This window comes from Podospora anserina, chromosome 4 (assembly GCF_000226545.1).
Source record: "Podospora anserina S mat+ genomic DNA chromosome 4, supercontig 4".
NCBI classification, from domain to species: domain Eukaryota; kingdom Fungi; phylum Ascomycota; class Sordariomycetes; order Sordariales; family Podosporaceae; genus Podospora; species Podospora anserina.
In genome coordinates, this window is record NW_001914850.1 from 2,337,408 (window position 1) to 2,361,756 (window position 24,349).

The following is a 24,349-nucleotide window of genomic DNA, read 5'->3' on the forward strand; positions in this document are numbered from 1 at the left end:
GGCGATGGGGGTAACTTGATGCTCAACTTGTGTTTCTTTCCACCTGGTGCTCACTGGCTCCCCGTGAACCGTGAAACCGTGTTGCAACCGACGGGGCACACGGCAAACAGATCTCGTCGTGGGGTGGTGGTGTGCTGGTGTTCACGGCGGTGGTGGGTGTCCCTTTGTGAAAGGCCTGCTGCCGGTGTGGGTGTCTGGGGATGGGGACGGGCTCGTGTACTGACGCAATCTGCAAATCTTGCCAGTTCCTCAGCGTTATCTTCGGATCAGATAAGATGAAATCAGTGGAGAAGATTGGCAGTTTGTATGGGGACGGACGGGGACAGACGGGATGCCATGAGCCTATTTGCTGGCTCCAACAATGCCCAGTCATCTCCTCCGGCGGCTAGTCCCCCTCTGGCTCCGAAGGCGGAGTCGACTTCGCATTCTTGGCTGCCAGTCCCGGGACGAGGGAAAAAAAATTGTTTATCTGATCGTATGACAACGGACGGCAGAGCCCCGGTTCCAGAAGCCGTGATGGTGGTGGTGCCATTCAAGGTATCCGAGCCGACAGCCAACCATGGCAACGGGGGGCATCGTGGGCATGTGTTGGATCAATTCCGGATCAATTGGATCGCCCAACATCAGGCTCTCATCCGCTCGATCGACAAAATCCCTTCCACCTCAAAGGTGCGGCCGGCCATGTGTGAAACAACGGGCTCCGGGGTAAAGGAAGGCGAGACGGTCCTGATGGCTGATGACATGACCTTCCAGGTTGGGACCATCTATCTGGCAGTCGACAATGGAATGGAATTGCGCAAAATTTGACTCAATTGAGCTGGTTGTCCTTGCCCTGTCTCCGAGCCGGGTTCCACTGTGTGCTGCCGAGGAGGTGCAGAGATGAAAAGTGTGGGGCTCGGTGGAGCCGCGGCAGCCTATCTGATAATCTGATAAGATCAATCAGCCCCACCCCATGCCCACCTGCATCTTGGCAGCTGCTGGCGAGTGGGTGCGTCGTGGCAGGATCGGACGACTGGGATGCCAGAATTGCCGTGTATTTGCCCTCATCCCCATCACCAGCTTTCACATGCGCCCATCTGCTGTACCGTGTCTGCTTCTGGCAAGCCGACGTCGGCCTCGTCTCTTGCGTTCCCTGCAGTCGACCTACCTAAGGTACCGGCACACAGGCAAACCTGAGTCGGTTCCTGTACCAACCCTCATCCCTGCCGCCGCGACAGCACCTCTACTGTGTAGGTACACTACGAACCTACCCCGCACCGAAAAATTATCTGATGCAGAAAAAGACACCCCCAGTCACTTCCCGAACACGGTTTGCGTCGGTTTCGCATCGTATCGCCGGTCGGTGTCGAATCTCAACAACCCACAAGATGGTTTGGGATGTATTTCTTCCACTATATTCATCTTGGTTTCGCGGTTGCTAGAAACTGGCACTTCATTGGCGCTTTCTAAACAAGCTTCTCAGGGGGTGCCAAGGAAAGCCGTTGCGGGCAGCCGCTTGGTGGCCCGATCGTTCCAAGATTGGCGCATACATCAACAGCTATATATATCAAGCACCAGAGCCTCTCTTGCTTCTCTTGTGAGAAACCGATCAGTCAATATCTCGGCATCTTATACCCCCTTCCTTGTTCGCACCCTGAAGGCTGTGTCTTTTAGCGCGGCCTACAGACACAAGCGAATGTTGGTCGCGGTTTGGGATCTCCCATGAGCCCAAACTTGGACCTCAACTCCCCAATGGTACGACACCGGTAACTTTATGCCACACTGGCTGGTCTTTTCCACAGCCCGCAAGGCGATGTGACACGGCGTCAAGTAGACTCGCGATACCCCAGACGGTCATTGCGGCACAAGAAGGGTGAGACCTTTCAGCTTCGGCCACGAACAAATCAGCATGCGTTTACCCTCTCTTCCACTGAAACAAAAAGAGGCGCAAGTGTAGCCCCAGCCCTCAGCCCGGGTCACCGCTTTTAAAGTCGGCAGGCTGGCCGTGAAACTGTGACGTGCAAAAACTGCTTGTAATTCTTCCGTCTTACGCCAAGGGGGCATCTTTATTAGAGCTGTCTCTAGAAATTTTGGGGGCCCTTGGTAGTCACCCCCTGGCGAGCCTCATATGCATTTTGGAATACAAAACAACAGGTCCCGGTTTTGCCAGGGTCTTCAAGACACCAAGCAAGTCCCAGAAATTGTCGTAGAAAAACACCACCGACATGGGGCGCCCCGAAGACCTCCCAGAGGTTGTCCCCAAACCGCCGACACCCTTGCCCGAGGTCATTGCTGATTCCGGGCCTCAGGTCATCTCTAATTACTATGTCGGTGATCCCCAACGTGTTTATGCACAGTACAAATACCCCGCCGATTATGACGATGCCCCCAAACTGCCATTCGAGCCCCCAACCCCCACAGCAGACGTTTACAGGCAAAATCAAGATCGGCAGCCATTATGGCCGCAAAGTGCAAGTGGAATGCCCATGGGCGCCCTCAGCCCAAACAGCTCAGTGCCCTGGGAGCCCGTATCGCCGGTTGGAAAGGAAGAGTTGTATGTTGGGCCTCATCTGAAGGATGAAAAGAAGAAGACATGCGGTCTCGGCAAACGGACATTCACCATGGTGCTGGTTGCCGTCATTGTCCTAATCGGAGCGGCAGTGGGAGGTGGTGTGGCGGGCGTGATGAGAGCAAAGCATGGCGAGAGTTCGCCGCCAAAGACTACAACACCCGCGACCAACAGGACATCATCCGAGTGCGTGGCCTCCCCTTTTACTTTTTGTCTGTTGTCGTTTCCCCGGACTTTTGCTAACTCATCACAGCAGACCAGCAGCTTCGTCTCTCGATGATGAAACCCCAAACGTGGGATTCATGCTTCAAGCGTGGGAAGAGCCCCAATACACCGGTGACAAGACACGCGTGTACACTGAAGAAGGCTTTTACGATTTTCCATTCATGGCGTGGAGCTACGTCTGGTTTCCAAACAAGACAGACTGCTGCCTCACATTTTGTGCCAGCCCGACCAACCACACGCCAACCGGGTGGTGGTGCGACCATCGGCGGAGGCCAAAAACGGACAAGTCGTTTGGGAGGGTGAATATCTGGTGCGGCAGAGGAAGCAACACAAGCAACCAGAGAAAGTGCAATGAGACTCAGGCTGGAGGGGAATGGGACAAATCGTGATGGGAGCAGTGGACGGGCAGTGCTGAGCTGAACAGGAGAACGTGATGATTGATGACGGCTAATGAACTACGGTACCTATGGCTTGGCGAAGGTGGATTGACTGATGAAAGGGAGGTCAAACCACTAATCCTAGTTATGGACTAGGGACTCGTAATGTAATGATATTATCACGTCCAAACAGTTTATAGCAATGGTGCCCGATTGGGGCTCGAAGAAATGGAACTTTGGCAAAGAACCTTGAGCTAAATATCTCTATTCAGCGCCATCTGATGCTGACAAAAGAAACTATGATATGCGGTGCATGCCCCCCTACTCCATAGAGGAAGACAATACAGCCTGTCCAAAGCACAACCTTACATATCCCCCACTATAAAATCAACCAAGTAAAACGCCACCCCATGCTGTCATAAGTCATCGATATGCAGTCATTCCCCATCATAATTCATAAACGTGTCTCATCGCCTTCTGCCATTGTGGGCCGTATTACCATCAACCCTGAACTCCAACGACCCCCATAAACCCAGATTGATCCCATTCAAACAAAGGAAATCGTGCTGTTGTCTAAGCAAAGGAAAGCTCTCTCCCCTCGAGGAACAGGTATGCTCAAGCCACTTGCCGAGCATTGGCATTGGCACCCATGGTGCTAGTGTTGTTGTTCTGAGTCTCGATGCTCCTGATGCACAAGACCCTGGCCGCATAGTCCAGAAGCAGCCTCAAGTTCATGATGACGGAAAGGTGTTCGGCGGTGATCTCCACCCGCCCCTTTTCTTGGACCTCGGCGTCGACAGAGGAAGGTTTCATGAGGACTTTGGCGGTGAGCTGGGAGATAACCTCCATGATCTGGAGGAAGTGGTCTGTGCTGGGGAAAGGGGAGCCATCGTCATCCTTGGGGGGTGCGGTGAAAAATGATTTGGCCGAGGACGATTGGACCGACAAGTGACTGAAGATATCGGGCTGAAGGAGCCAGTTGAGTATGGTGGCCAGGTCCGCCTCGTCAAGGGGGGTGGACTGATGGAGGGGGTGAAGAATGTTGAGGAGTGATTGGGGAGGGGTGGTGGGTTTGGCCGTTGAAGCTTCCGTTTGCTCTTGCATGATACAGGCTTGCTCGCTCGCTGGTTCTTCTTCAGTATCTGGCTCGACCTGCTCAGCTTTGACCTCTGCTTCCGTCTCGGCCTCCCGACTTGGCCCGTCCTTTGCTGTCTCACCCTGAGAGTCAACTTCGGGCGTTGTTACCGGTGATGACGAGGCCGAAGAAGTAGCCGAGGAAGAGATGGATGCTGGCTCGGAGGAGGATTCAGGCGGAGGTGTAGCCTCCCGTTGGAACACGGCTGGAATTTCGTCCTGCATATCGATTTCGACACATGGGAGTGAAAGGGCTTCAAATTGCTGTTCTTGCTGCATCGCCTCCTCTTCACACAGAGACATCTTGACCAAGAGTTCGTAGAGATCCGTCATTTCCAAATCTTCACCGTCTGAAAGGGGGAACGAGACGCTGAGGGGGAGATCGCCATTTTCTGATAGATAATGCTAAGTACACTGTTGTTCTGAACCGCAGTGGAGACAGAGGCAAAAGGAAGCAATGAACAAGAAAAGAAAAGCTCACTCTGACGGTAACAAGACTTGTCCCCCCTGACCAGGCGGGCAAGGGAAAGACCCCGTGGCAAGGAGAGGATGAAGCTGTGTTTCTTTACGGGGTGGTGGCCGGCTCGCTTGTTGGCAAGATCGACTTTTCTGGACCGGACCGAGAGAATGCCACGCTGGTGGCCGCCGCGGGCCACAAGGCGGCCGTCATTACCACGATGCCATGATCCCATGGCGAATTCCTGGCCCTGGCGGCGACAGTTTGGACAAGCCGGAAGTGTTCTGCCACATCCTCTTCGCCGGGCTGGGAGCGACGGTGAGACGGTGAACATGGCCATGGCCGATGAGGTTGAGGGGTTTTCACTTACAACGACAAGTGCAGGTTGACGGACCCGAACTCCTCTTCCCCCTGACGCCGGCTCGACTGCTGTAGTATGGTGGATTCATGGCTCTATCAAATTGATGGTGTTGGAGATGGAGATATGGGGACGATGGGGCAAACATGGTGAATATTGACTACTGCTGAATGGATATGTTTTGTGGGCAGGGAGGAGTCCATGGTATTTTATCATGGAAGCGGTGACGATCAAAGGGAAAAAAAAACCCTCGGACGTTGGCTACCGAGAACTAACGCATGAGGTGGCCCGTTGATTCCCAAAGCATCGCGGCAGCCCCTCAGTGGTCGATGATGCACATCAAGTCCCAACACGACGGGTGCTGATTGGTCCAGCACAGAATTCCAGCGCAATCCAAGGCGCCAACTGCCAGGGGTTTCTGCTGAGCGCTGTCACCACTTGCACAAATGGACAGCGCCCTGACTCTGAGGCTGCCCAGATGGGCGATGTGGGATCCAATGTGTTGCATCAGGTCGAAATTGTTCAGTTCGTCTGGGGAAGATAGGGCAGTGACTGGCCCAGTGACATGAGACACGGGCAAACAATGCGACGAGCCCAACGCAAAATGACGGCACCCGGATTGTTACATTTTGGGCTAAAATTGGTGATGGCTTCAGGAATCAGAGCTGCTGACGGCTGGCCCGTTGAGAACCTAGAATCTGGGGAACTGACAGACAGACAACTGGAATGCCCGTGGCCAATCAGCATGCAGGAAAAACGACCCACTTAATTTTGGCATCTGGGCGCCAGAGCATCATCATCACTGGTGGCGCAACAACTGCACCAACGGCAGCACCGCGACAATAGCATCCATCACCACGACAATGCAGCCGCAGCCAGCGCTCAAGTCGACCTACAAGGCGCCTCCTCTTCCGCCAGGCTGGACTGAGCACAAAGCCCCGACGGGGCACACGTACTATTACAATGCCGAAACCAAAGAGTCCACCTACAAGCGGCCTGTCACGGCAGCAGCCCCTCCAACCGCGCCGTCCGCTAACCCGGCATCGAGCTTTTGGCAACACCAAGCCGTACCCCAGATAAACCTCTCCGATCCCAATGTCGCCAATGCCTTCATGTCACAGTATGGCCAGCCACAGCACCAGCCAGGGCAACAGCGTGGTGGGCGTGGGCCGGGAGGCCGAGGCGGTTCCCACGCGCGACCAAAACCACAGCCCATCGACAAGCCGCGATCAAAGGTGGCTATTCCCGGCCATGAACCATGGATCCTCGTGTACACCAAATACGGCCGCCGATTTGCCTACAACTCGGCCAAGAATGCCAGTTACTGGCGAATTCCCGAGAAGCTCATGCCCGCCATTCTTGAGCTCGACAAGGCGCGCATTCGCCAAAAGGCAGAGGGCAAAGCTTTGGATACGCTTCAAGGCTCTGAAGGCCCGCCGGAAAAAACAGACGGTCCTGAAGAACAAGAGAAGGACTACGACAGTTCTGAATACGAAGAAGTCGAAGTGACCGACGACGAGGATGGCGGCGATGGCCACGCCACGAAGCGCCAACGAACCGAGGATCCCGACCAAAGCGAAAACAACGGGCCGGTCGAGTTTACCGAGGAAGACATCGCTGCGCAGTTGGCCGCCATGGGTGCTGACTATGGAGAAGACTACGAGATGGGCCAAGACTACGACGATTATGACCATGGCGAGGCGGCCCCCCAGCTATCCGACGACGACGCCCGCGAGCTTTTCAAAGACATGCTGTCCGACTTCAACATAAACCCCTACAGCCCTTGGGATACCTTGATAGAGCAGGGCAGGATCGTAGACGACCCCCGGTACACAGTCTTGCCCACTACAAAAGCCCGCAAGGAGGTCTGGGAGGAGTGGTCCAGAATCACGATTCAGGAGCTCAAGGAGCTGCGACAAAAGCAAGAGAAAAAGGACCCCCGTATCGCCTACTTCGCCCTGCTGCAGGACAAGGCCACGCCAAAGCTCTACTGGGCCGAGTTCAAACGAAAATATAAGCGGGAGGACGCCATGAAGGATATCAAAGTGGCTGACAAGGACAGGGAAAAGTGGTACCGGGAATACATCTCGCGGCTCAAACTTCCCCAGTCCACGCTGAAATCCGACCTCAAGAAACTGCTCGAATCGGTTCCCCTGTCGCAGCTCAACAACCGGTCTTCCGCCTCCTCCTTACCACCCGCCGTCTTGACGGATCTTCGGTACTGGTCCCTCGATACAAAGTCCAGAGATGAATTTGTGGAGGGTTACATTGCTGGGCTGGGGCCTCCCCCTGACTCGGGCGCAGAGCAAGGGGCGGGAGAGGATGAGGCGACGAAAAAGGCCAAGGAAGAAAGACGCAAGCGGGAAAGGGCGCTTCAGGACAGGGAGCGGGCGGTGCAGGAAGAAAAGCACAGGCAGGAAAAGAAGCTCCAGTTTGAGCGTGCCAGGCTGAGGGAAGAAGAACGGGAGCTTGAAAGGGCCATGCAGGTGGGCAAAAAGGGGCTACAGAGCCAGCTTACGCCACAAGAGGGGGAGCGGTTCATTTGAACGTCGAAGGAGATAATAATAATAGCAATCAACTATCATCAGCCATACCGTTGAAACGCCATTTTTATGCATGCATGCTTCTACCATATCCTCCGAGCGACCATCTCATACCTCACGACGCCGCTGAAATCCTTTTCCTTTTCCCTCTCTTCCTTGTCCCGATTTCTCTTGTCTCGCTCCTGCACTTTGCGCAGCCCTTCTGGGTCGTCAGCAAAGATCCACCTCCTCCTGTCATCCCCGACTTCCACGTTTCCATAGCCGCCAACCCGTCTGCCCTTGGCGTCAAAGCTCTCGCGTTCTTGTTTGCCAATGGCGATGGCATGCTCCTTCATCTTCATCTTGGCGTACCGGTCTCTCGAGTACCGCAGCAGCACCATGCCCAGCAGCATCTTGATAATCAACAGCAACAAAAAGACGAGCAGGAAAACAACAACCATGGTCAAGCCGGCGATGATGTCATCCGAGGTGAACTGCCACCTCATCCAAAGCTTGGTGCCCATTCCCGCCTGCGCCGCAGCGGCTACCTGTTCCGATGTGGCATTGTCTGGGGAGGAAACGAGATCGGGGTAGGGCGAACCGTAAACCGCCCGGCCGAGGGCGTTGCGGATGAGATTGTCCAGCCTGTCCAGGGCAGCCACCATGGCTGGGGATGGGGCGGCCGAGTCCACCGACAAGGCCGTCTGTGTTGATGGCGGCAAAGGCGTCGGCAGGTGCGTGGCTAGGAACATGTTATAGATCTGCACAGATGCCCTAATAAAGAGGCAGGATAAGGGCATAACAGGAAGGCCAAGGCGGCGAGTTAGTGAGGGGGTTACGAAGGCCTGGGGGTGACAGGTTAGCGACGGAACAATGACAGGGACTTTGAGAAAGGGTGGGGGCTGTGCCTACATTAGTGTAGTAATCCTTGCAGAGAATATCAAGAATCCGGCTGTAAAACGTCGGTTTGATGTTGTTGAATTTGTTCACGAAAGCGTGCTTGACCCAGTCCACAACCATTTCACTGCCAATCACGACAAAAAAGGGAGACAAAACCTCGCCAGACCAGAGCCACGACGGCATGATGGTGAAGCTAGCCGGGAGTATCGATGAGGTGTGAAGCGGAAAACTGCTCGGGCCGCCATCGTCGCCGCCCGCGCCCGGAACCCAGAATCCTCCCACTTCCACAATGTTGCGCATGGCGATAATGACGAGCATGATCCAGAGCTGAAAACGCTCCACAATGTCGGCGCAGGCTAGCTGAAACGTGTTCTCCTTTTCGAAGCGTTTAAAGACGGAGCTCTTGATCTCCACGAACTGATTCGACAAGAGCAGCGTCATCAGCGCATTCGAGTACGAGTTGACAGCAACATTGAGCGCAATGACCTGGTAGAACAGGATGACAGAGTGTAAAATGTTGTACACAAGAGCACCTAGAAACATGCCCAGCGGAAGCATAACCTTGGAGCGGCCAGAGCTATTCCTAGACAGCGTCTCGGCACTAAACAAGCACTCCAAAACGTCCTGACCAAGAGCCGACATGAGCCGGTCTCCTACTTCGAGCAGGTTGTAGATGGCGTATAGTTTGATGGCGGACTGTGCACGGATGAAATGGTACATCCGGCTGGCGTCTAGGTTCATCAGGGCAACGGAGCTGCAAATAATGATGGCACCTTGCAAAAGATCGGCCTTGTTGTACGACGTCAGATTCGATGGGCTTGACTTGGTTCGTCGATGTCGAAAGGTCCTCGGCGGCCGGTTGCTTGGTCGCTTAGACAACGGAACCGAACCGCCGCTGTGTGTACGAGAGGTCTCACGGCGACGAGAGGTTGGCTCGCCGGCAGCAGCAGAGACCCCAGAGGACTGGCCCCCGACGCCATCCCCTACATCGCGTGCCCTGCTACGGCTCCTAGACTCATCCATTTGGCCCAAATCATGGTGGTTGATCTTGGACGTAGACCTGCCACGCCGTCCTCTCTCCCACATGCGTCCAAGCCCGTACCAGACAAAACCGACCAGCCACCTTGCTTCTTTTTGTAGGACATGGCACCACCACTGAACCAAGATAGAAAGCGAAAGACAAAATCGCATTGGCAGAATTGTAAATGTCCAAAGCCAAGCATCCAAGCAAGCCAGCGCCCCAAAGATGATGGTTCTTTCCAGAAACCACGGGAGCATCATGACGTTTTTGAGACGCTCAAACTTGACCGCACTAGATTCGTAGGGTATATCGGTGGTATAGGAGTGGTGAATGTACAACGGACTGGGCCGCTGACCTGCCAATTCCAGCTGAAGAAGCGTAGGGACCGACATTGGCGGCAGCGGTACCGATGGCGGTACAGGTGAAGGAGGGATGTCTTCCGCGGCGTCACCCCTCCTAGGTGACGGCTGTTTAGACGTTTCCGAAGCGTGATTTCCCTTGCCTTCTAGATCAAGAGGGGCGGGCCGAGGAGGCGGTTGAAAAGAATTGCGCCGATTCGAGGAGGGCGACTGCGCAGGAGGTTGACTCGTCGACTTTCGTCTGCTCATTGGCGGCGTAGACAACGTCCTTCCACCCAGATTCGGGCGTGCCTGAAAGGTTGGTCGTGCGTTTCCCGCATCCTGTCGAGTATCCAAGCCGTCCACCCGTGGAAACTCGTGACGATCGGCCACAGCGGTCCGGCTGATGGTCTCGGCGATTCCCGCGCTCAACGGTTGATCTGCTAGCCTGCGCTCTGGCACGGCAGCCACTGGGAGGGATTCGGGGGCTGCAGTCAGCTCTTGCATTTTGGAGGCTGACAGTCTCCTCACGCCGCCGCCCGGGTTGCTTGTTTTTGTGTTTGACCGACTTCGTGTCTTGGGGACGGCGACGGTCGTCTGGTTCAGAATTTCGGGCTTTGCATCGTGGCTGTTCCCTTCAGAGGAGGATAGCTCCGCTGAGGGCTCGACATCGCTTTGGCTTTCTTCCGAGGGTTCTGGTGTCGGGACACCTCTCGTTGGGCTTGTAGTCGCGCGCTCGTAAACAAGTTGTTCTTCGGTTGTCGGGTCTGGACGTGGATCGCTCGGTGTCAGTATTGGTGATGGGAGATGGCTGATAGATTGAGACAGCTTGCGGTGGGCAAGCTTGACAGCGCTGGGGCCGTTGGTCGTAGAAGGGGTGAAGGAGTCCTCGTCAGGCCCCTCGCCGACTATGGTCGCCATGATTAGTCGGTGGTTCACACCATCTCAGCGCGTTCTCTTGACATATGAAGGAATACTAGGTACTCCGTATGGCGGTTTGCGCTCTGCACCAAAGAATGGGTGAAGTGTTGTCTTTGCTGGCCAGGTGGTTGCACAGCGACAATGCACAATCCCGGCTTGGCAGCCACAAACCCCAGATGACGTTTGATCCATCTATCTAGGCTTGGCATACTGAAGTGGCAGGAGACCCTAACCCTAGCCAGCACCGCAATCTCCGCCGTGGGCAACCTGGCTTGCTTGGTCAGCACCGAGCGGCTCTTCCCGTATCACGGACTTTCGTCACAACTCGCAACAATTTGGCCTCAAGCTGACATGCTAAGCCCATTGAACTCGATTCGATTTCGGAGCGATATGCGGACTGATTGGAAGCCGCGCGCAACTGGCTTTGTCGGACTCGTGCACAACCCTACTATCAGCTCCTGGAAGGATTTTTGACCGCCGGGATTCGGTCTTGATGTTGTTAATTATATTCCACAGCTTTCGAGACTGTAGTATCGCTGCTGACTTGCATTGACTGCCTTGCGCCAAGACAAGATTGCTATCCGTATTAGGTGGTAACCCACGCGGCTGGGTGTCCAACAACCAACAACATGCGGAAATACTGTAAGCCGAGTGGTTGGTGGTTGCGGCCGCGACGTTGTGTATTTGCGAAGGCACCGAAAGTGGCTCCTTTAAGACACAACAGGCCCATCGGTTGGAGGTAACACCATTGGCCTCCTCTGTTAACAGGGAACCGACCGTATGGGATACAATGTCGTTAGCCCAGTACCCTGCTCTGGTAAAGCAGTGGTACGATAAGCCGTGCTAGTCACTTTCTAGCTCAGGTAGCCACCATGTAGATACCTGCCTGGTACCTACTTGATGGATCCCATGGACAAAGTGAACGATGGCAGGGGGTTCCGCTAAGACCGAGCTGCCCATGCGGACATGATGTAGTTCCGGGCAGCACACCGCAAGATCTTTTGTATCGTTGATTTATAATACCAAAGCCATTTGGCACTGGAAAAGCCTATAAGAAGGAGGGCATCTGCGACCCTTCACCGATCTAGTGAAGCCAGATCTATCATCACAACTACCTCAGACACACAGGCTCATCCCTCAACAAACCAAAGACACAACCTCAGCCTTCACACATTCACCATGCCTGAAACCAACGGCACACAGCTTACCGAGGAGGAGATCAAGAGCTTTGGCCCGCTGGCCAAGTCGCTCGAAGAGCGCCGAGCTGCTGGTCCCAAGGTGACAACTGCTTACCCGTCCGGCCCTCCTCAAGGCATGCAAGCCTACCTCGGACCTTCCATGTTCCAGCCACATCGGGCCCGTCAAGCCATACGAGATGCCCACGAGAAGAAGATCCCACCTCTTATCGGCTTCTACGCAGGCCTATCTTCGATTCCGCTCATGCGTTACATGGCTCCCTTCGGGTTTGATGTGGTGTGGATTGACTGGGAGCACACTTCCTGCAACGTCGAGACCATGACGTCTCTTGTCCACGACGCCATCTTCATGAGCCAGGGCAAAACCATCCCATTCGTTCGGGTTCCCGGCCACGACCACGCTGCCATTGGCTTTGCCCTCGATGCCGGCGCCAGCATTGTCATCCCTCAGTTGGAGACGGTCGAAGAGGCAAAGCATGTCATGAGCAGCTCCAAGTTCGGAACCAAGAACAGGGGCACAAGATCAGCGCCACCCTTTCGATTGATTCCTACCCTCACCGATCAGGGTTACGACGGTGCGAGAGATGTTTGGCAGAATTGGTAAGCCTTCTTTTCCCTCTCTGCTTCTTTTCGAAACCCACGAGGTATGGAAGGCAGACGAGAGACTGACTTGAACGGCTGTAGGAACGACCAAGCGGCGGTCATGGTTCAAATTGAATCCCTTGCCGGCATCAACAACCTTGACGCCATCCTCACCGAGTGCCCCGATATTGATGTCGTGTGGCTCGGAGCGCTCGACTGCCGCATCAGTATGAATCTGCCTGCAAACTTTGGAATGGGCAGTGAGCCCGAATGGTTGGAGGCAAAGGAGAAATTCTACACAACATTGAAGAAGCACAACAAGCCCCTCGCGGGCTTCTGCTTTGCACCTGGCGATGCGCTGACCGAAGCAGCTCAGGAGCATAGCATGATTCTTCACGGCGCAGATGTCACGAAGCTTCTTGAACTTCAGCAGGAGTTGGCGAACGCCAGGGAGGCTGTAAAGGGGGTTGTAAAGCAGTAGGGTGTTTGTAACTCGTCTTACTCTACACAGACCAACATGTCTCATTTTATATGTATGAACTACCTACCCTACTATAGATTCCAATTGTCAACCATGTGGCCAAGACTTACACCTGCACCAGCCACATCCTCTTGGTTTAATTTCATGCAAGTAGCCGCAAGTGTCCCGGACGTCCGACAATCTACTCGCGCTCCTTGTCCGCACTCGGATTCCATTCCATCTTCTTTCCTTTCTCGCTGCATTATATTACCGAGACTTTTGGGTTAAGATAGTTTTGCCCGAAATCATACCGGTAGACTTGTTTATTTACTAACAATAGTCATGTGGTCCATTCTTCATCTGGCCGTTATATCAGCTGCTTTCCGGTGCATCAGTGCATCTACTGACACGGCCACCAAACCAGCCCATCCTCCTCTGAACATCACGGCATTGTCATCCCATGACGGGTATTCGGTCCTGGAATGCTGGCAACTGGCCTCACTTCCAGTCGACGCAATGCAGGCGGCCAATTACGTTGTTGGGGGGCAAACGACAAAGGCAGTTTGGTCACGCATTGAACCTCGTACTCACATTGGTGAGGCATGGGCACCACACGCACAGTTTGTTGTCCCCATGAGTCTTCTCTGGCGTCTCATTTTGAGCAATCTGCTGAAGAATCATTATTCATGCAGACTCTCCATAATACTGAACGGACTTATCAGAATCACCTCGCCGGCTCCGAGACCGACTGATGGAAATGGAAAAGGTCCGCTGAACGATTCCGTCATGATGTCAATTGGCCACGGTGAAGTCGACATGGGAGTAGTGAGAGAAGATCAGGAATACAAAAAACCAGAAACCAAAACCGCCTACATCCTCCCAGGAACTCTCAGGTCGTCTATGCTCATCGCAGCAGATTTGAAGAGCATCAGTACCCTAGCGGGCCATTATACAGAATTCCCGAGCGATGAGCCTACTCTGCTAGTGCAGATCCCCTTTGATGGGGATGTAGTACCCGAGCACATCGTCTTGTATGAGGGCGGTTGTCACTAGATGGAATAGAGTTTGTAGAATAGGTTCCAGTTGTGCCACAAGCGCTAATCATACAGTTTGTTTGCTGCCCGTAATGCCCAGAACGTTCCGCGGGTCGTCACTCTCGTTTACTGTCAAAGTTAGACTCTTTGACATACTGTGGACTGGGGCATGGGAGCTTACCTTTGTCTCTTTCTCTTTAGCGCCCGTCTCACTCAAATCAGCCTGTTCCTTCCGCGCTGGGTCTGCTTTCTCCAAGGCAGGCTGGGATGCTTCAGGAGCCGCAAGAGACCCCGGATTGTTGTCGGTTGTGGGCTTGTGGTCAGGATATGGCCCGCGGGTGTGAGGATCATATGACTCGGTGGTTGCCTGTTCACGCCGAGAAGGATCGACGACGTCTTTAAGGGACTCGATGATGTCGGACATTTTGGCTTCTGTGGTGTGTTGATGTTGAGTTCTGGGTATCGAGAAATGGTGATGGCCATAAGGTGATTAGGCAAATTGAACTGTTTTGAAGGCGACCTGATTGCTGGCTTGTTACACAAAGGCTGGGGACGATGGGTGCAATGATGTCATTGCTGGTCCCAGAGCATCGGAGTGGGGCAAACAACTGGGAGATTTATTGGTGCCTGCCAAGACTCTCTCTTCTAAGATACAATGATGTCACCAAGCTACAGATATCTGTAACTATCAGGTATTGCTCTAAGCTGTGGTGCTCGAGTGATACCTCTGAGTCTGACCTCCAGGTTCGTAGACCACTAGGCCGGATCCCGTTCTCTCAGACTCCTGGCACGCCACCTTGGAATGGCAGTCAGCACAGAAGAAGTCAACATAGTCCCAGCAGTACACAAGACTGTAGAAGCAGAAAGGAGCTGACAATATGCAGCATAGGTTCCTCCATAGCCTGTGAACCGCCATTCCAAGCTCAGTTAGCTCTGCCATAGACACGCTGTCAATGGGGTGGTGATTGAAACTCACTCGGTGCCTTTACGGACTTCCTCCCGTTCAACCGTGGTGACCCGGCGGCAGAATGGACATTTAACCTTTGGGGGGCTTGAGGGATCAAATTGCACATTTCCCAACATCTGGAGGGGGGTGGTCAACGGCTCAGCATTTAGTGCTGTTTGACCCACGATGGTAGTGTTGCTCGAGTTTGATGTAGATCGATGAATGTCTGCTCCAACAAATTGACGGGAGTACAGAGTGATTGAGCATAGGACTTAGGCATATATACCAACACTCCTGGTTTTGCCTTATCTGAAACAGGAACAAGCCATTCACAGCGGCATTACGGCGGCGCCACGAAAGCCACTGTCCGCAACGTGGGCTAGTTCTGTGTACAGTATGCTTGGACCATTGTCACTCAACCTGCCCACGGTTACTAATTGAAACTAAAAGTCAAGGTAGGTATGAATCCGTTGAAGCGACAAACGCGCCGGTCCGCCGTGACAACTCTGTCTTGCATTCGGCATTATAAACCCAGAGGCCGGAAGTTAGGAAGGTTTACCTATCAGCTCTCACTTATATTTGCTTAATCGTATACACCATCTGACGCCACCGCCCAAGTCACATGGCGTTTTCCTTTTTGTGGCTTGCTGCTGCCACAAAACCCGACAATTACCCCGCTCTGGCTGGCTTTTGATCTCGCTTTCTCCCGGCGATAATCAGCGTTTTGTCAAGGAGACTGTCTCTCTTGCACCATGGAGCCTAGTAATCTCGAACCTCCATCATATACCTCTGCAGTCACCAATAATTCTTGCCAGCTTCAGGTCGGTGCTGGCGGATTACCGCCACCTCCTTATGCTGCAACGTTGCCAACCCTTTTCTCTCCGACAGCAGAACGAGAGGATATCATCCAAACAATACCTCTTCACCTTTTACACGAATATGACCACGGCCCATATATCCGGTGGATCGACTGCCCATTCTGCTTAAAAGGCACTCCTGTAAGAAGGGCCGTAACCAGGGGTTTTCAGTAAGTCAAAAACAGTCAACTCTATGGCGTCTGGACCAATTCAACGTGCTAAACTGGTCCCCGCGCGCTCCACGCAGCAACGGTGTATTGAAGATGTGGCTCGGCTGGTCCATCATCACAGGAGGCATCGGGATGTTTTACCGACCAACTCATAACGACACGGTCGATTACTTTTGCGGTGACTGCCAAAACAAGGTGGCAACGAGCCATCCAGACAAGGGCCCGATGGAGACGTTTGGACCAGGGGGTCATAGTCGAACGTTTGATAGGTAGATAAGGTAGACTCTAATTCAGCGAGTGTTTTTTATCCAAAATTCACTGAATTACCTGCAATTTAGCATGATACATTTGGGTAGGCTTTGACAGCTGCACAAGAAAAGGAGGCATGGGAATGTTGGAGTGTCATCCTCCATGGGGAACAACTGGACCAGATCCGGAGCCCGAGCCGAACTGGCTCCACATCCGGCCTGTTGGGTTGGATGATTTGGCAAGTCTTGGAAGTGTCTATCTACCTATTTACCTAGGAGGAGGCTTGTAAATGCAGTAGCGTAAATTCTCATGGCAAGATTCACCAAACCTGATGCCACCCTGGAGGATTTTGCCTCGCCGATTTTCGCTTCGGCAGAGCCAAGTTCGACTAAATCCAACCATCAATTCTATACGGTGCCCTACTTCTGGGCATTCAGACTTGGCTTTTACCAGCTTTATGGGTTGCTCTCGGCAAACAGGCAGTGTGCCAGTAGCTAACCATCCAAATCCGAACTAGCCAAAGAATAGCAGCTCGTACACCAACTGCGCCTCTTTATTGATATTTCACCTGGCAGGCAAGGCAGAAAACCCGTGCTTGGTGTGGAGCATATGCGAGGTTCTTATGTCCTTTTAGTTTATGCTCGGAAAACAAATGTCGAGTCACTGCCAAGCTTGTGTTCATGTGTGCGAGAGCGCGTGGTATAAAGGAACCGCGTTCGCCTGCTGCCACATTCCTGAAGAAAGGCCTCCCTACAAACACCTCTCGTCGCACCCCAGCTAGAGAATCAACACTATCCCTTCACCATGTCGCAAAAAGTTGAGCAATCACCTACAGAGCTCCCTCTGGCCAATCTCCCTAGTCCAGCCGTCGATGGTGTATCGCCACCTGAGTACAGTGCTGGTCCTGGTAGTCCAGGGGCCCTACAAACGCCGACCCCTGCCGTCACCGCCCAACCAAAGGCGACAGCACCACCTACAGCCACGCCTGGTCAGATCATTATAACACCTCTCAATCAGATTGGTGAGCGGACGCAATGGATCCAGTGTCCATTTTGTTTGCAGACGTCCAAGATACAAGTCCGAAAGGAAGGGTCGACCATGCAGGTGTATGTTTCCTCTCCTCATCGCGGTATCTCGGACAACTATCCACCATGTTTTGCTGACACTATATATCTGCTAATAGGGTTGCGGGAGTTCTCTGCTGTTTGCTCTGCGTCTGCCTTGCCTGCGTCCCATGCCTCGCCCATTGGTTTGAAGACACCGAGTACCGTTGCGCTACTTGTCATAAGATCGTGGCAACTGAAAACTATGATGGGATATACAAGACACATGGACCTGGCGGGTCTGTGCAAAGGCTGAATTGAGACAGACAAAGCAGCAGCAGGTGAAGCAAGGCGGCTGGAACGGTGGTCAGAATTGCAGTAATGATAATACCCATTTGTTTGACGATAGGAGTTAATGGAGAGCAACGATGTTCCAATCACTGCAGTGCGTGCGGTCTCAGATCTTCTCTCACAAAAACAATCACAAATCTTTCACAGAGAACCTCGCTTTCGTCCCCAAACTCCTCAGGCGGCTTCCCATCCCGTAGACGCTGTTCAGTATAGAACTCGCGGTGCCCTTGTTTATATTCATCGACTGAACCCTCGGCCTCGGCCAGCGCAAAGTCATCGGCGACATCTCGGAATTTGCAGACTTTTAGTTCGACGGTCTGCATCAGCGCTCCAGGTTTGCCGTTCCCATCCAGAATGACGGAGTAATCGCCCACACCCCAGCGCAGAGGGTTAGGAACCGGCCAGGAGGTGGTGGCTGTTTTCTTGCCTTGAATGGCCAGGGACAGACGGCTATCGGCAAGCTGAGAAGATGTGCCCCCAAAGTGAAAGATGTCCCTGGGCTGAGAGGAATCAAGAATGATGTGACGACTGGCGAGATTGGCAGACGCCGAAGCCATGAATTCAACAATATCAGGTGAGAGGGCCATTTTTGAAGCGTGTATAAAGTGATGGTGGTGGTGTTCCCTCTCCCGGGGCTCTGGCTGACAACCCCCACAACACCGTAGCCCGTGCACACCCTGTCCTCCTTAAGGTAGCTTCGGCAGGCACAATTCCTGCAGGTGGCAGCTTTCCCATACAAAACCGAGCTGCTTTCCATGTTTGAACAACACCCAGTCTGGCCATGTCAAAGTGTAGCGTCGAATGAAGACAGCCACAGCCTCCCACGCCGGCAACGGGATCGAAAGCAGAAACCAAGCCGAGGCTTCTTGAACTCTACCGCATCCAAAATCGCAGCGGATGGCAGGTGAATCTGACAGCAGGTAGAGAGGAGATCTACAGGTGGACAAATTGGGATGGTAAAGTTGCGTGCACCCGGCTTTCGGCTCGGCATATCTAGATTAGGAAGCTGCTGAACCCTCCTGATGCTCATGCTCGCAAAGAGTGCGGAGCTACGTTTCCCGTCGAGCGTGTGTTTGTGAGGTTGATGAGATAAGGTAGGTAGCCCACGATACGTATGGACCGTGCGTCTGGCGTCGGTTGCGGGGGGAAATGCATGGCCAAGTGGTCAACAGCCTGGCTTGCTCCCCCCCCGGCTCTGTCCTGCCACCCGGGCACTCCTTCCGGGTGGTCGTCTTCGCTTGCTCCGTGAATCACCTGCTGCATCTGGCAGGCTGGGATGACTGCACGGTCCGTCTGGCTCTGTGGCTCTCCACTCTGTGCCACCCGGATGGCATGATGTCAAAACTGGTTTGACACATTGCAAATATCCAGACCGCCCTGGAAACATGAAAGCTTTTTCTGGCGGAAGGGCAAAATAGCGATGTCGGCATGTCTACCTAGGCCCCCCCCCCCGGGTCCCAAGCATCCCCGCAGAAAGAGGGCTGCAGAATGGCTCGAGCAACCCCTGAAATCCCGTTGCACCTCTCTGGCCCAACCCAACGAGCTTCTGCTTGCGGATGAACACCCGCTCTGTTGAGCAGTTTTGGCCAGCTTCCTGAACCGTCGTCCCTTTTTTCCCACGCGACAGAACAGTTGCACTATGCTGCTTGGAAACCTATAGCGACAGAAATCCCAACCCTCGTCACCACGACACCGAGCGCCGAGATCGGAACATGCCGACGGCCTCAGCGTGTTAAAGGGCCAAAGATCGTCCCGATTGGCCATAAGCATGCGCCCTTTCGCGCCCTTTGGATCTCGCAAGCAGGACCTGGAGTTTGCGCAGCGCCCGATGGGTGCGGCTCCCCCCAACGGCGCAGGGTTGTTTTTTCCGTCTGCCGCCGCAGACAGCCCACCCAGTTCTTCGTCACTTATATCACACCTGCATAGGTGACCCCGGCGTACCAAGGTGGTGTTCTTCCCTTCTTTTTGGGGCAACTCGGCGTGTTGGGAGCTGAGCTCTGCCGCTGAGATGGCGTTGCCGGCTGTGTCCGTCCTGTCTGGAACCATGGCGTCGTTATCGTTGTCATCAGAATCAGAACCGCCAAGTCGGACCAGATTGGGGCTGGAGCATCTTCCCAACGAGCTCTTGATCCCCATCGCACAGATCCTCGTCCCAGCCCCTCCCCAGACGACCCGATTCGCCCTCCGTCCCACTGGCACTTGGGAATTCCGCGATGCCGAACATCAGTGGGCACACTGGCTGGCTAGCCACCGCAACCTGCTGGCTCTCGCCCAGACATCTCGACGCATGGTTGCCATCGCCAAGCCCTTGCTGTACCACACCATCATCATCCCTAACCCCAAATCCCTGGTCGTCCTATATCACCGTCTATACACTCGACCTGAAATTCGACCTTGGGTTCGAGAGCTTAGCTGCCTTGTCAGCCTGGCTGAGGAGAACACCATTCTAGGAACATATAGAGAGTGGGCCAACATTCGCGGTGGTATGTCGGTCTCTCATCACCACGGCACAATGCACAGTTCTGCTCACAAGTATTGCATGCACAGACACCTGGGCTATACCACCAGTCAGCCATGACACTTCTATCGCTTCTGAACTGCTCAAGCGCGTTCTTCTTCACTCGGTCAACTTGCGCGACTTTCTTGTCGCATTCCCCGATCATGCCTTGACCGCAACCAGCTTGACTGAGCCGCAACAAGACGAACCTGACCCACCACAGTCACATCATGATCAGTATCAACAAACCCAAGACCAGCAGCAGCAGCCGCAGCAACCACGGCTGGGTGCTTTTGTTCTACCTGTTTCCATCCCTGCACGGAGGGTTCTCCATCGGTATATTCATCCAGTCGGAGGTCAGGTCGCGTGGAGATGGTTTGACATTTCCTTCTTCTTTCCACTGGATCGGCTGAGGAACTTGACTTCGCTGCGCATCTACTGTAACCGCGAAGACGGAGCCAGAGACCGATCCTTGTCCCGCATACTTGCTGACTATGCCGTTACGATCTTACCCCAGCTGAGACAACTCAAGACATTAGAACTCTGCTGCGATCAAGCGACAGTAACGTCATCCGTGGACAGCAAGACTCTTTCTTTGCCAGCCCTGCCTCAGCTCGAGACTATTCGGTTTTACGGCAGCTCCATACGGGAGCCAAACCTGGTGGCCTTTTGCCTTGCCTGCACCAACCTCCAGACGCTGGTTGTGCATTTTGAGGCTAGCTCGACAGATGAGGACCGGGAGGACTTGCCAGAAGGGAAAACGCTCAGCGAAGCCCTCAGAGAGAGGGCAGCCACTCTCAGGGCACTGGAACTGGTCGCATTCTCCGAGGGCCACTATCTTACTCGGGGCAGGGAGAGGCCGAGGAAACCCGAGAACCACCGGCTGATTTGCATCCCCGACCTGATCCACCTCGAGAGCCTCACGTTGGACTACCGCGGGGTATTTGGAACTCTGGGCATTTTGGAGGAGGACGATGGGGAGCGGCTGTGTCAGCTCCTGCCCGAGTCGTTACAGGATTTCACACTGGTGTGTGAGTGGGGCACGGAAAATGACTGGAAACAAAGTTATATGGCCAACCTGGACATGGTGCTGCACGGTGTGCAGTGCCTCTGCCAATCAAGAACCCGATCGCCCAACTTGGCCACCATCAGTTTGGCCATTCACTCTTGGCCAGCCGAGGGCAAGTTTCACCGCAGGTTCCGCAGGGAGGTGGAGGCTGTTAGACGGCGGTGTGCCTGGGCTGGCATTCAGTTTCGAACATTTGATTTGCTGCCTTCCTATCGAGACGAGGACGAGCCCGAATTTCAGGATGGTGATGAGGAAGCCGGGCCGGCAGGGCAAGATGAAGGTCACAGTGACGAGTGGGAATCAGGAGAGGAAACAGGCCCAGGGCCATCGAGGGCAGCTGCACCAGCAACCGGAGGAGGGAGCTTACTCATCCCTCCAGATGACTACGATTATCCAGAACTCGAAGAAGAGGATGAGGCGTCCGAATACTACAATTCGGGTGATGAGGAGCCAGATCCGGAGAGGGCGGCAAGGCGACCACCCACGTTTGAGGCATTCGTGGAGGAGTTGGGCGAAGACCATGGGCACAGCTTGGACGAGCTATTCTTTGCTTACCATGAGGACCGATGGGACCAGTATTTGTTCTGAGGTTTCGTTCCGAGTCGCATTGATACCCCGGCTTTATGTAGGCCAAATATGCACAGAATACCTAGCATGTTTACCTATTTTGCCTCGGTTCCAGCCATGTTTGGCAATGAACACGAGGTCTACAGAACTTCCATATGCAGTTGGTCATGATATTGACGTGAATGAAATTGGCTTGTTGGTGATGTTGGGAAGTCTGTTGGTTCAATTTGGGTGAGAAAGCGGGGTGTAGAATGGTAGGTAGGGAGCCAACTGATGGATCTGGGAGCTGCTCCCACACTTGGCTCAACCAACTTACCAGGTACCTTATCTTTGGCCTCGACACACCCTTTACATACGCACGGAGAACCTCTTCTCTACAACTATACACAGTCTCAAGTATACCAAGCTGTCACAATGCCCTTGCCATCCACCTCGCCGCCACATCTACCGCCCAAAGAACATGATTACATCATCATTGGCGGAGGAACGGCCGGCTGTGTGCTTGCCTCTACACTCGCTTCGGATCGCAACGTCAGCATTCTCCTCCTCGAAAAAGGCCACGAGCGCGACAATCTCCTCTCGCGCAACCCGCTCTTCTCTCAGAACTTCGAGTTGCCTGGACTCCAATCAGTATGCCGACTTTCAGAGCCTGTGCTTGGTACTCAACAGCAGCGGGCCAAGATATGGGCTGCTGAGGCAATGGGGGGCACGAGCAGGATCAATGGATCGTTGTGGACGAGGGGCATACCTGCCGGCTACGATTTCTGGGCAAAGGAATTTGGTTTGACAGAATGGAGCTGGGGGAAGGTTGAGCCATTCTTTGAAATGATTGAAGAGAAGGTACCGCGAAGGGAGCCGAATGAGGTTCTAGAGATGGTTGCCTTCGTGGACAAGACCGCCGGGGCTGTTGGACTGCCTCTGGAGGACAATGTCAACTCGCCGAGGGCAAAGGCACAGGCGTGTTTCAGGATGCACCAGACAGTTGATGAGAGGGGGACGAAGGCCTCACAGAACAGGATTTGGTTGGATTCGGAAACAGTGAAAAAGACACCAAATCTGATCATCGCCACGGGGTATACAGCGACAGGTTTGCAGCTCAACTCAACAGGCGCCAGGGTCGAAGGTGTATGGGTGAAAGATGCTACAGGGAAATACCCCGGCATGAATCTGTTCAAGGTCAAAAAGGAGATCATTGTCTGCAGCGGGGTTGTTGGTACACCAGAGCTCCTGATGAAGAGGTATGAGTTCTCGCTCTGACTCTCCCGCACATGGTTATTAACTTTCCCTTTTCCAGCGGCATTGGCCCTCGAGATCAACTCACTCCTCTTGGTATTCCTGTTGTCCGAGAACTGAACCACGTTGGCCGCAACTTGACAGACCACACTTCGTTTCCTATCATGTCTGAAATACCGCAAAATCACACCATACATTCTCTCCAGAACCCTTTTGTACTCGTCTGGCAGCTTCTGAAGTGGCTTATATGGGGCAAAGGTCTTCTGGCGGCCTCCAGCACCCCAAGAACGCTCTTCGTCCAGAGCAGCGCTATTGATGACACGTCCATGTCGATTCTCACCCGCAACCCAGACACGGGGCAATGCACAATGGACCCCAATGACACAGCCAACATTCCCAACATTGAGATCATGGTCACTCCCGTCAACACCTTCATGGAAGCTGTCATTCCAAACAAGTCTCTTACGTCTTGGTACGCAACCCTCGTCCAGCCATTCTCGCGCGGCCAAGTCCAGCTTTCGCCTTCTCCATCCGGGCGAAGTGAGGACGACCCGGCCATCAAAATCATTTACCCCATGATGACGGACGAGAGAGATTGGGCGGTCATGAGAAAAGCAATGCGATTTGGCATGAGATTTGCGGAGGAGTTTGCCAACCAGTATCCCCACTCCGCTGTCTTGAGCTTCGCGCCAGGGATGGACCTCATGTATCTAGATTCTGTCATTGAGGCCAAAAGGGCCAAGGGGAAGACCAACAAGGCAGAATCTTCAGCGGGGGTTCCATATATCACTGATCCTCACACCCAAATGTCTTCTTCATCGTCGCAGCAGGTACCTCAGGGGTACAGAGGAAAGACTTGGCAAACTGTGACGGATTTAGAGATTGACGAGTATGCAAAACGGGTGTGGGCTTCTGCTCTGCATGCCACTTCGACGTGTCGCATGTCCCTTTCACCAGAGGGCGGCGTGGTGGATCAGCGGTTGAGGGTGCACGGGATTGAGAATCTGAGAATTGCGGATGCAAGCGTCTTTCCTGCCATTCCCAGTGCGCATACCATGGCGCCTACTGTTATGGTGGGGAGAAGGCTCGGGGAGATGATTTTGGAGGAGGCCGGCCGAAGTGGGTAAGGTTGACCTTACCACCAAGTCATTTCTGTCACGCTACTTTGCGGTACAGTTATTCTGTTTGGGGGGTTCTATGAGTATCTATTCCGTATTCAGATATTTATTTATTCATTTATTTCTATACGAAGTCGTGAGAGGCTTGGCTGGATAAACAAGCTAGTACATGTTGT

General features: G+C 53.8%; 12 protein-coding genes across 12 annotated transcripts; 6 read left to right on the forward strand and 6 right to left on the reverse strand.

The window, feature by feature from the left end:
- Nucleotides 1-2,676: 2,676 nt before the first annotated feature.
- On the forward strand, nucleotides 2,677-3,162 carry PODANS_4_4420 (uncharacterized protein; the record flags this gene model as incomplete). The annotated part of the gene is made up of 2 exons (XM_001906382.1): nucleotides 2,677-2,734; nucleotides 2,804-3,162. The coding sequence occupies 2 exons, from the start codon at nucleotides 2,677-2,679 to the stop codon at nucleotides 3,160-3,162; spliced, it is 417 nt and encodes a 138-aa protein (XP_001906417.1).
- A 603-nt stretch (nucleotides 3,163-3,765) lies between these two features.
- Nucleotides 3,766-5,247, reverse strand: PODANS_4_4415 (uncharacterized protein; the record flags this gene model as incomplete). Its single annotated transcript, XM_001906383.1, has 3 exons — nucleotides 3,766-4,676; nucleotides 4,766-5,047; nucleotides 5,112-5,247. 3 exons carry the CDS (start codon nucleotides 5,245-5,247, stop codon nucleotides 3,766-3,768), a joined length of 1,329 nt encoding a protein of 442 aa, XP_001906418.1.
- Nucleotides 5,248-5,962: 715 nt separating this feature from the next.
- Nucleotides 5,963-7,645, forward strand: PODANS_4_4410 (uncharacterized protein; the record flags this gene model as incomplete). The annotated part of the gene is made up of 1 exon (XM_001906384.1): nucleotides 5,963-7,645. One exon carries the CDS (start codon nucleotides 5,963-5,965, stop codon nucleotides 7,643-7,645), a length of 1,683 nt encoding a protein of 560 aa, XP_001906419.1.
- Nucleotides 7,646-7,725: 80 nt separating this feature from the next.
- PODANS_4_4400 (uncharacterized protein) lies at nucleotides 7,726-10,801 on the reverse strand (the record flags this gene model as incomplete). Its single annotated transcript, XM_001906385.1, has 2 exons — nucleotides 7,726-8,466; nucleotides 8,534-10,801. The coding sequence occupies 2 exons, from the start codon at nucleotides 10,799-10,801 to the stop codon at nucleotides 7,726-7,728; spliced, it is 3,009 nt and encodes a 1,002-aa protein (XP_001906420.1).
- Nucleotides 10,802-11,980: 1,179 nt separating this feature from the next.
- On the forward strand, nucleotides 11,981-13,060 carry PODANS_4_4390 (uncharacterized protein; the record flags this gene model as incomplete). The annotated part of the gene is made up of 2 exons (XM_001906386.1): nucleotides 11,981-12,597; nucleotides 12,682-13,060. The coding sequence occupies 2 exons, from the start codon at nucleotides 11,981-11,983 to the stop codon at nucleotides 13,058-13,060; spliced, it is 996 nt and encodes a 331-aa protein (XP_001906421.1).
- A 321-nt stretch (nucleotides 13,061-13,381) lies between these two features.
- Nucleotides 13,382-14,092, forward strand: PODANS_4_4380 (uncharacterized protein; the record flags this gene model as incomplete). Its single annotated transcript, XM_001906387.1, has 2 exons — nucleotides 13,382-13,659; nucleotides 13,732-14,092. The coding sequence occupies 2 exons, from the start codon at nucleotides 13,382-13,384 to the stop codon at nucleotides 14,090-14,092; spliced, it is 639 nt and encodes a 212-aa protein (XP_001906422.1).
- Nucleotides 14,093-14,199: 107 nt separating this feature from the next.
- On the reverse strand, nucleotides 14,200-14,497 carry PODANS_4_4370 (uncharacterized protein; the record flags this gene model as incomplete). The annotated part of the gene is made up of 2 exons (XM_001906388.1): nucleotides 14,200-14,202; nucleotides 14,255-14,497. The coding sequence occupies 2 exons, from the start codon at nucleotides 14,495-14,497 to the stop codon at nucleotides 14,200-14,202; spliced, it is 246 nt and encodes an 81-aa protein (XP_001906423.1).
- A 276-nt stretch (nucleotides 14,498-14,773) lies between these two features.
- PODANS_4_4360 (uncharacterized protein) lies at nucleotides 14,774-15,156 on the reverse strand (the record flags this gene model as incomplete). The annotated part of the gene is made up of 2 exons (XM_001906389.1): nucleotides 14,774-14,975; nucleotides 15,050-15,156. The coding sequence occupies 2 exons, from the start codon at nucleotides 15,154-15,156 to the stop codon at nucleotides 14,774-14,776; spliced, it is 309 nt and encodes a 102-aa protein (XP_001906424.1).
- A 615-nt stretch (nucleotides 15,157-15,771) lies between these two features.
- Nucleotides 15,772-16,319, forward strand: PODANS_4_4350 (uncharacterized protein; the record flags this gene model as incomplete). The annotated part of the gene is made up of 2 exons (XM_001906390.1): nucleotides 15,772-16,046; nucleotides 16,124-16,319. 2 exons carry the CDS (start codon nucleotides 15,772-15,774, stop codon nucleotides 16,317-16,319), a joined length of 471 nt encoding a protein of 156 aa, XP_001906425.1.
- Nucleotides 16,320-17,308: 989 nt separating this feature from the next.
- PODANS_4_4340 (uncharacterized protein) lies at nucleotides 17,309-17,626 on the reverse strand (the record flags this gene model as incomplete). The annotated part of the gene is made up of 2 exons (XM_001906391.1): nucleotides 17,309-17,410; nucleotides 17,462-17,626. 2 exons carry the CDS (start codon nucleotides 17,624-17,626, stop codon nucleotides 17,309-17,311), a joined length of 267 nt encoding a protein of 88 aa, XP_001906426.1.
- A 149-nt stretch (nucleotides 17,627-17,775) lies between these two features.
- On the reverse strand, nucleotides 17,776-18,276 carry PODANS_4_4330 (uncharacterized protein; the record flags this gene model as incomplete). The annotated part of the gene is made up of 1 exon (XM_001906392.1): nucleotides 17,776-18,276. The coding sequence occupies one exon, from the start codon at nucleotides 18,274-18,276 to the stop codon at nucleotides 17,776-17,778; it is 501 nt and encodes a 166-aa protein (XP_001906427.1).
- A 1,421-nt stretch (nucleotides 18,277-19,697) lies between these two features.
- Nucleotides 19,698-24,182, forward strand: PODANS_4_4320 (uncharacterized protein; the record flags this gene model as incomplete). Its single annotated transcript, XM_001906393.1, has 5 exons — nucleotides 19,698-20,172; nucleotides 20,237-21,761; nucleotides 21,832-22,021; nucleotides 22,081-23,060; nucleotides 23,117-24,182. 5 exons carry the CDS (start codon nucleotides 19,698-19,700, stop codon nucleotides 24,180-24,182), a joined length of 4,236 nt encoding a protein of 1,411 aa, XP_001906428.1.
- Between the last annotated feature and the right edge of the window lie 167 nt (nucleotides 24,183-24,349).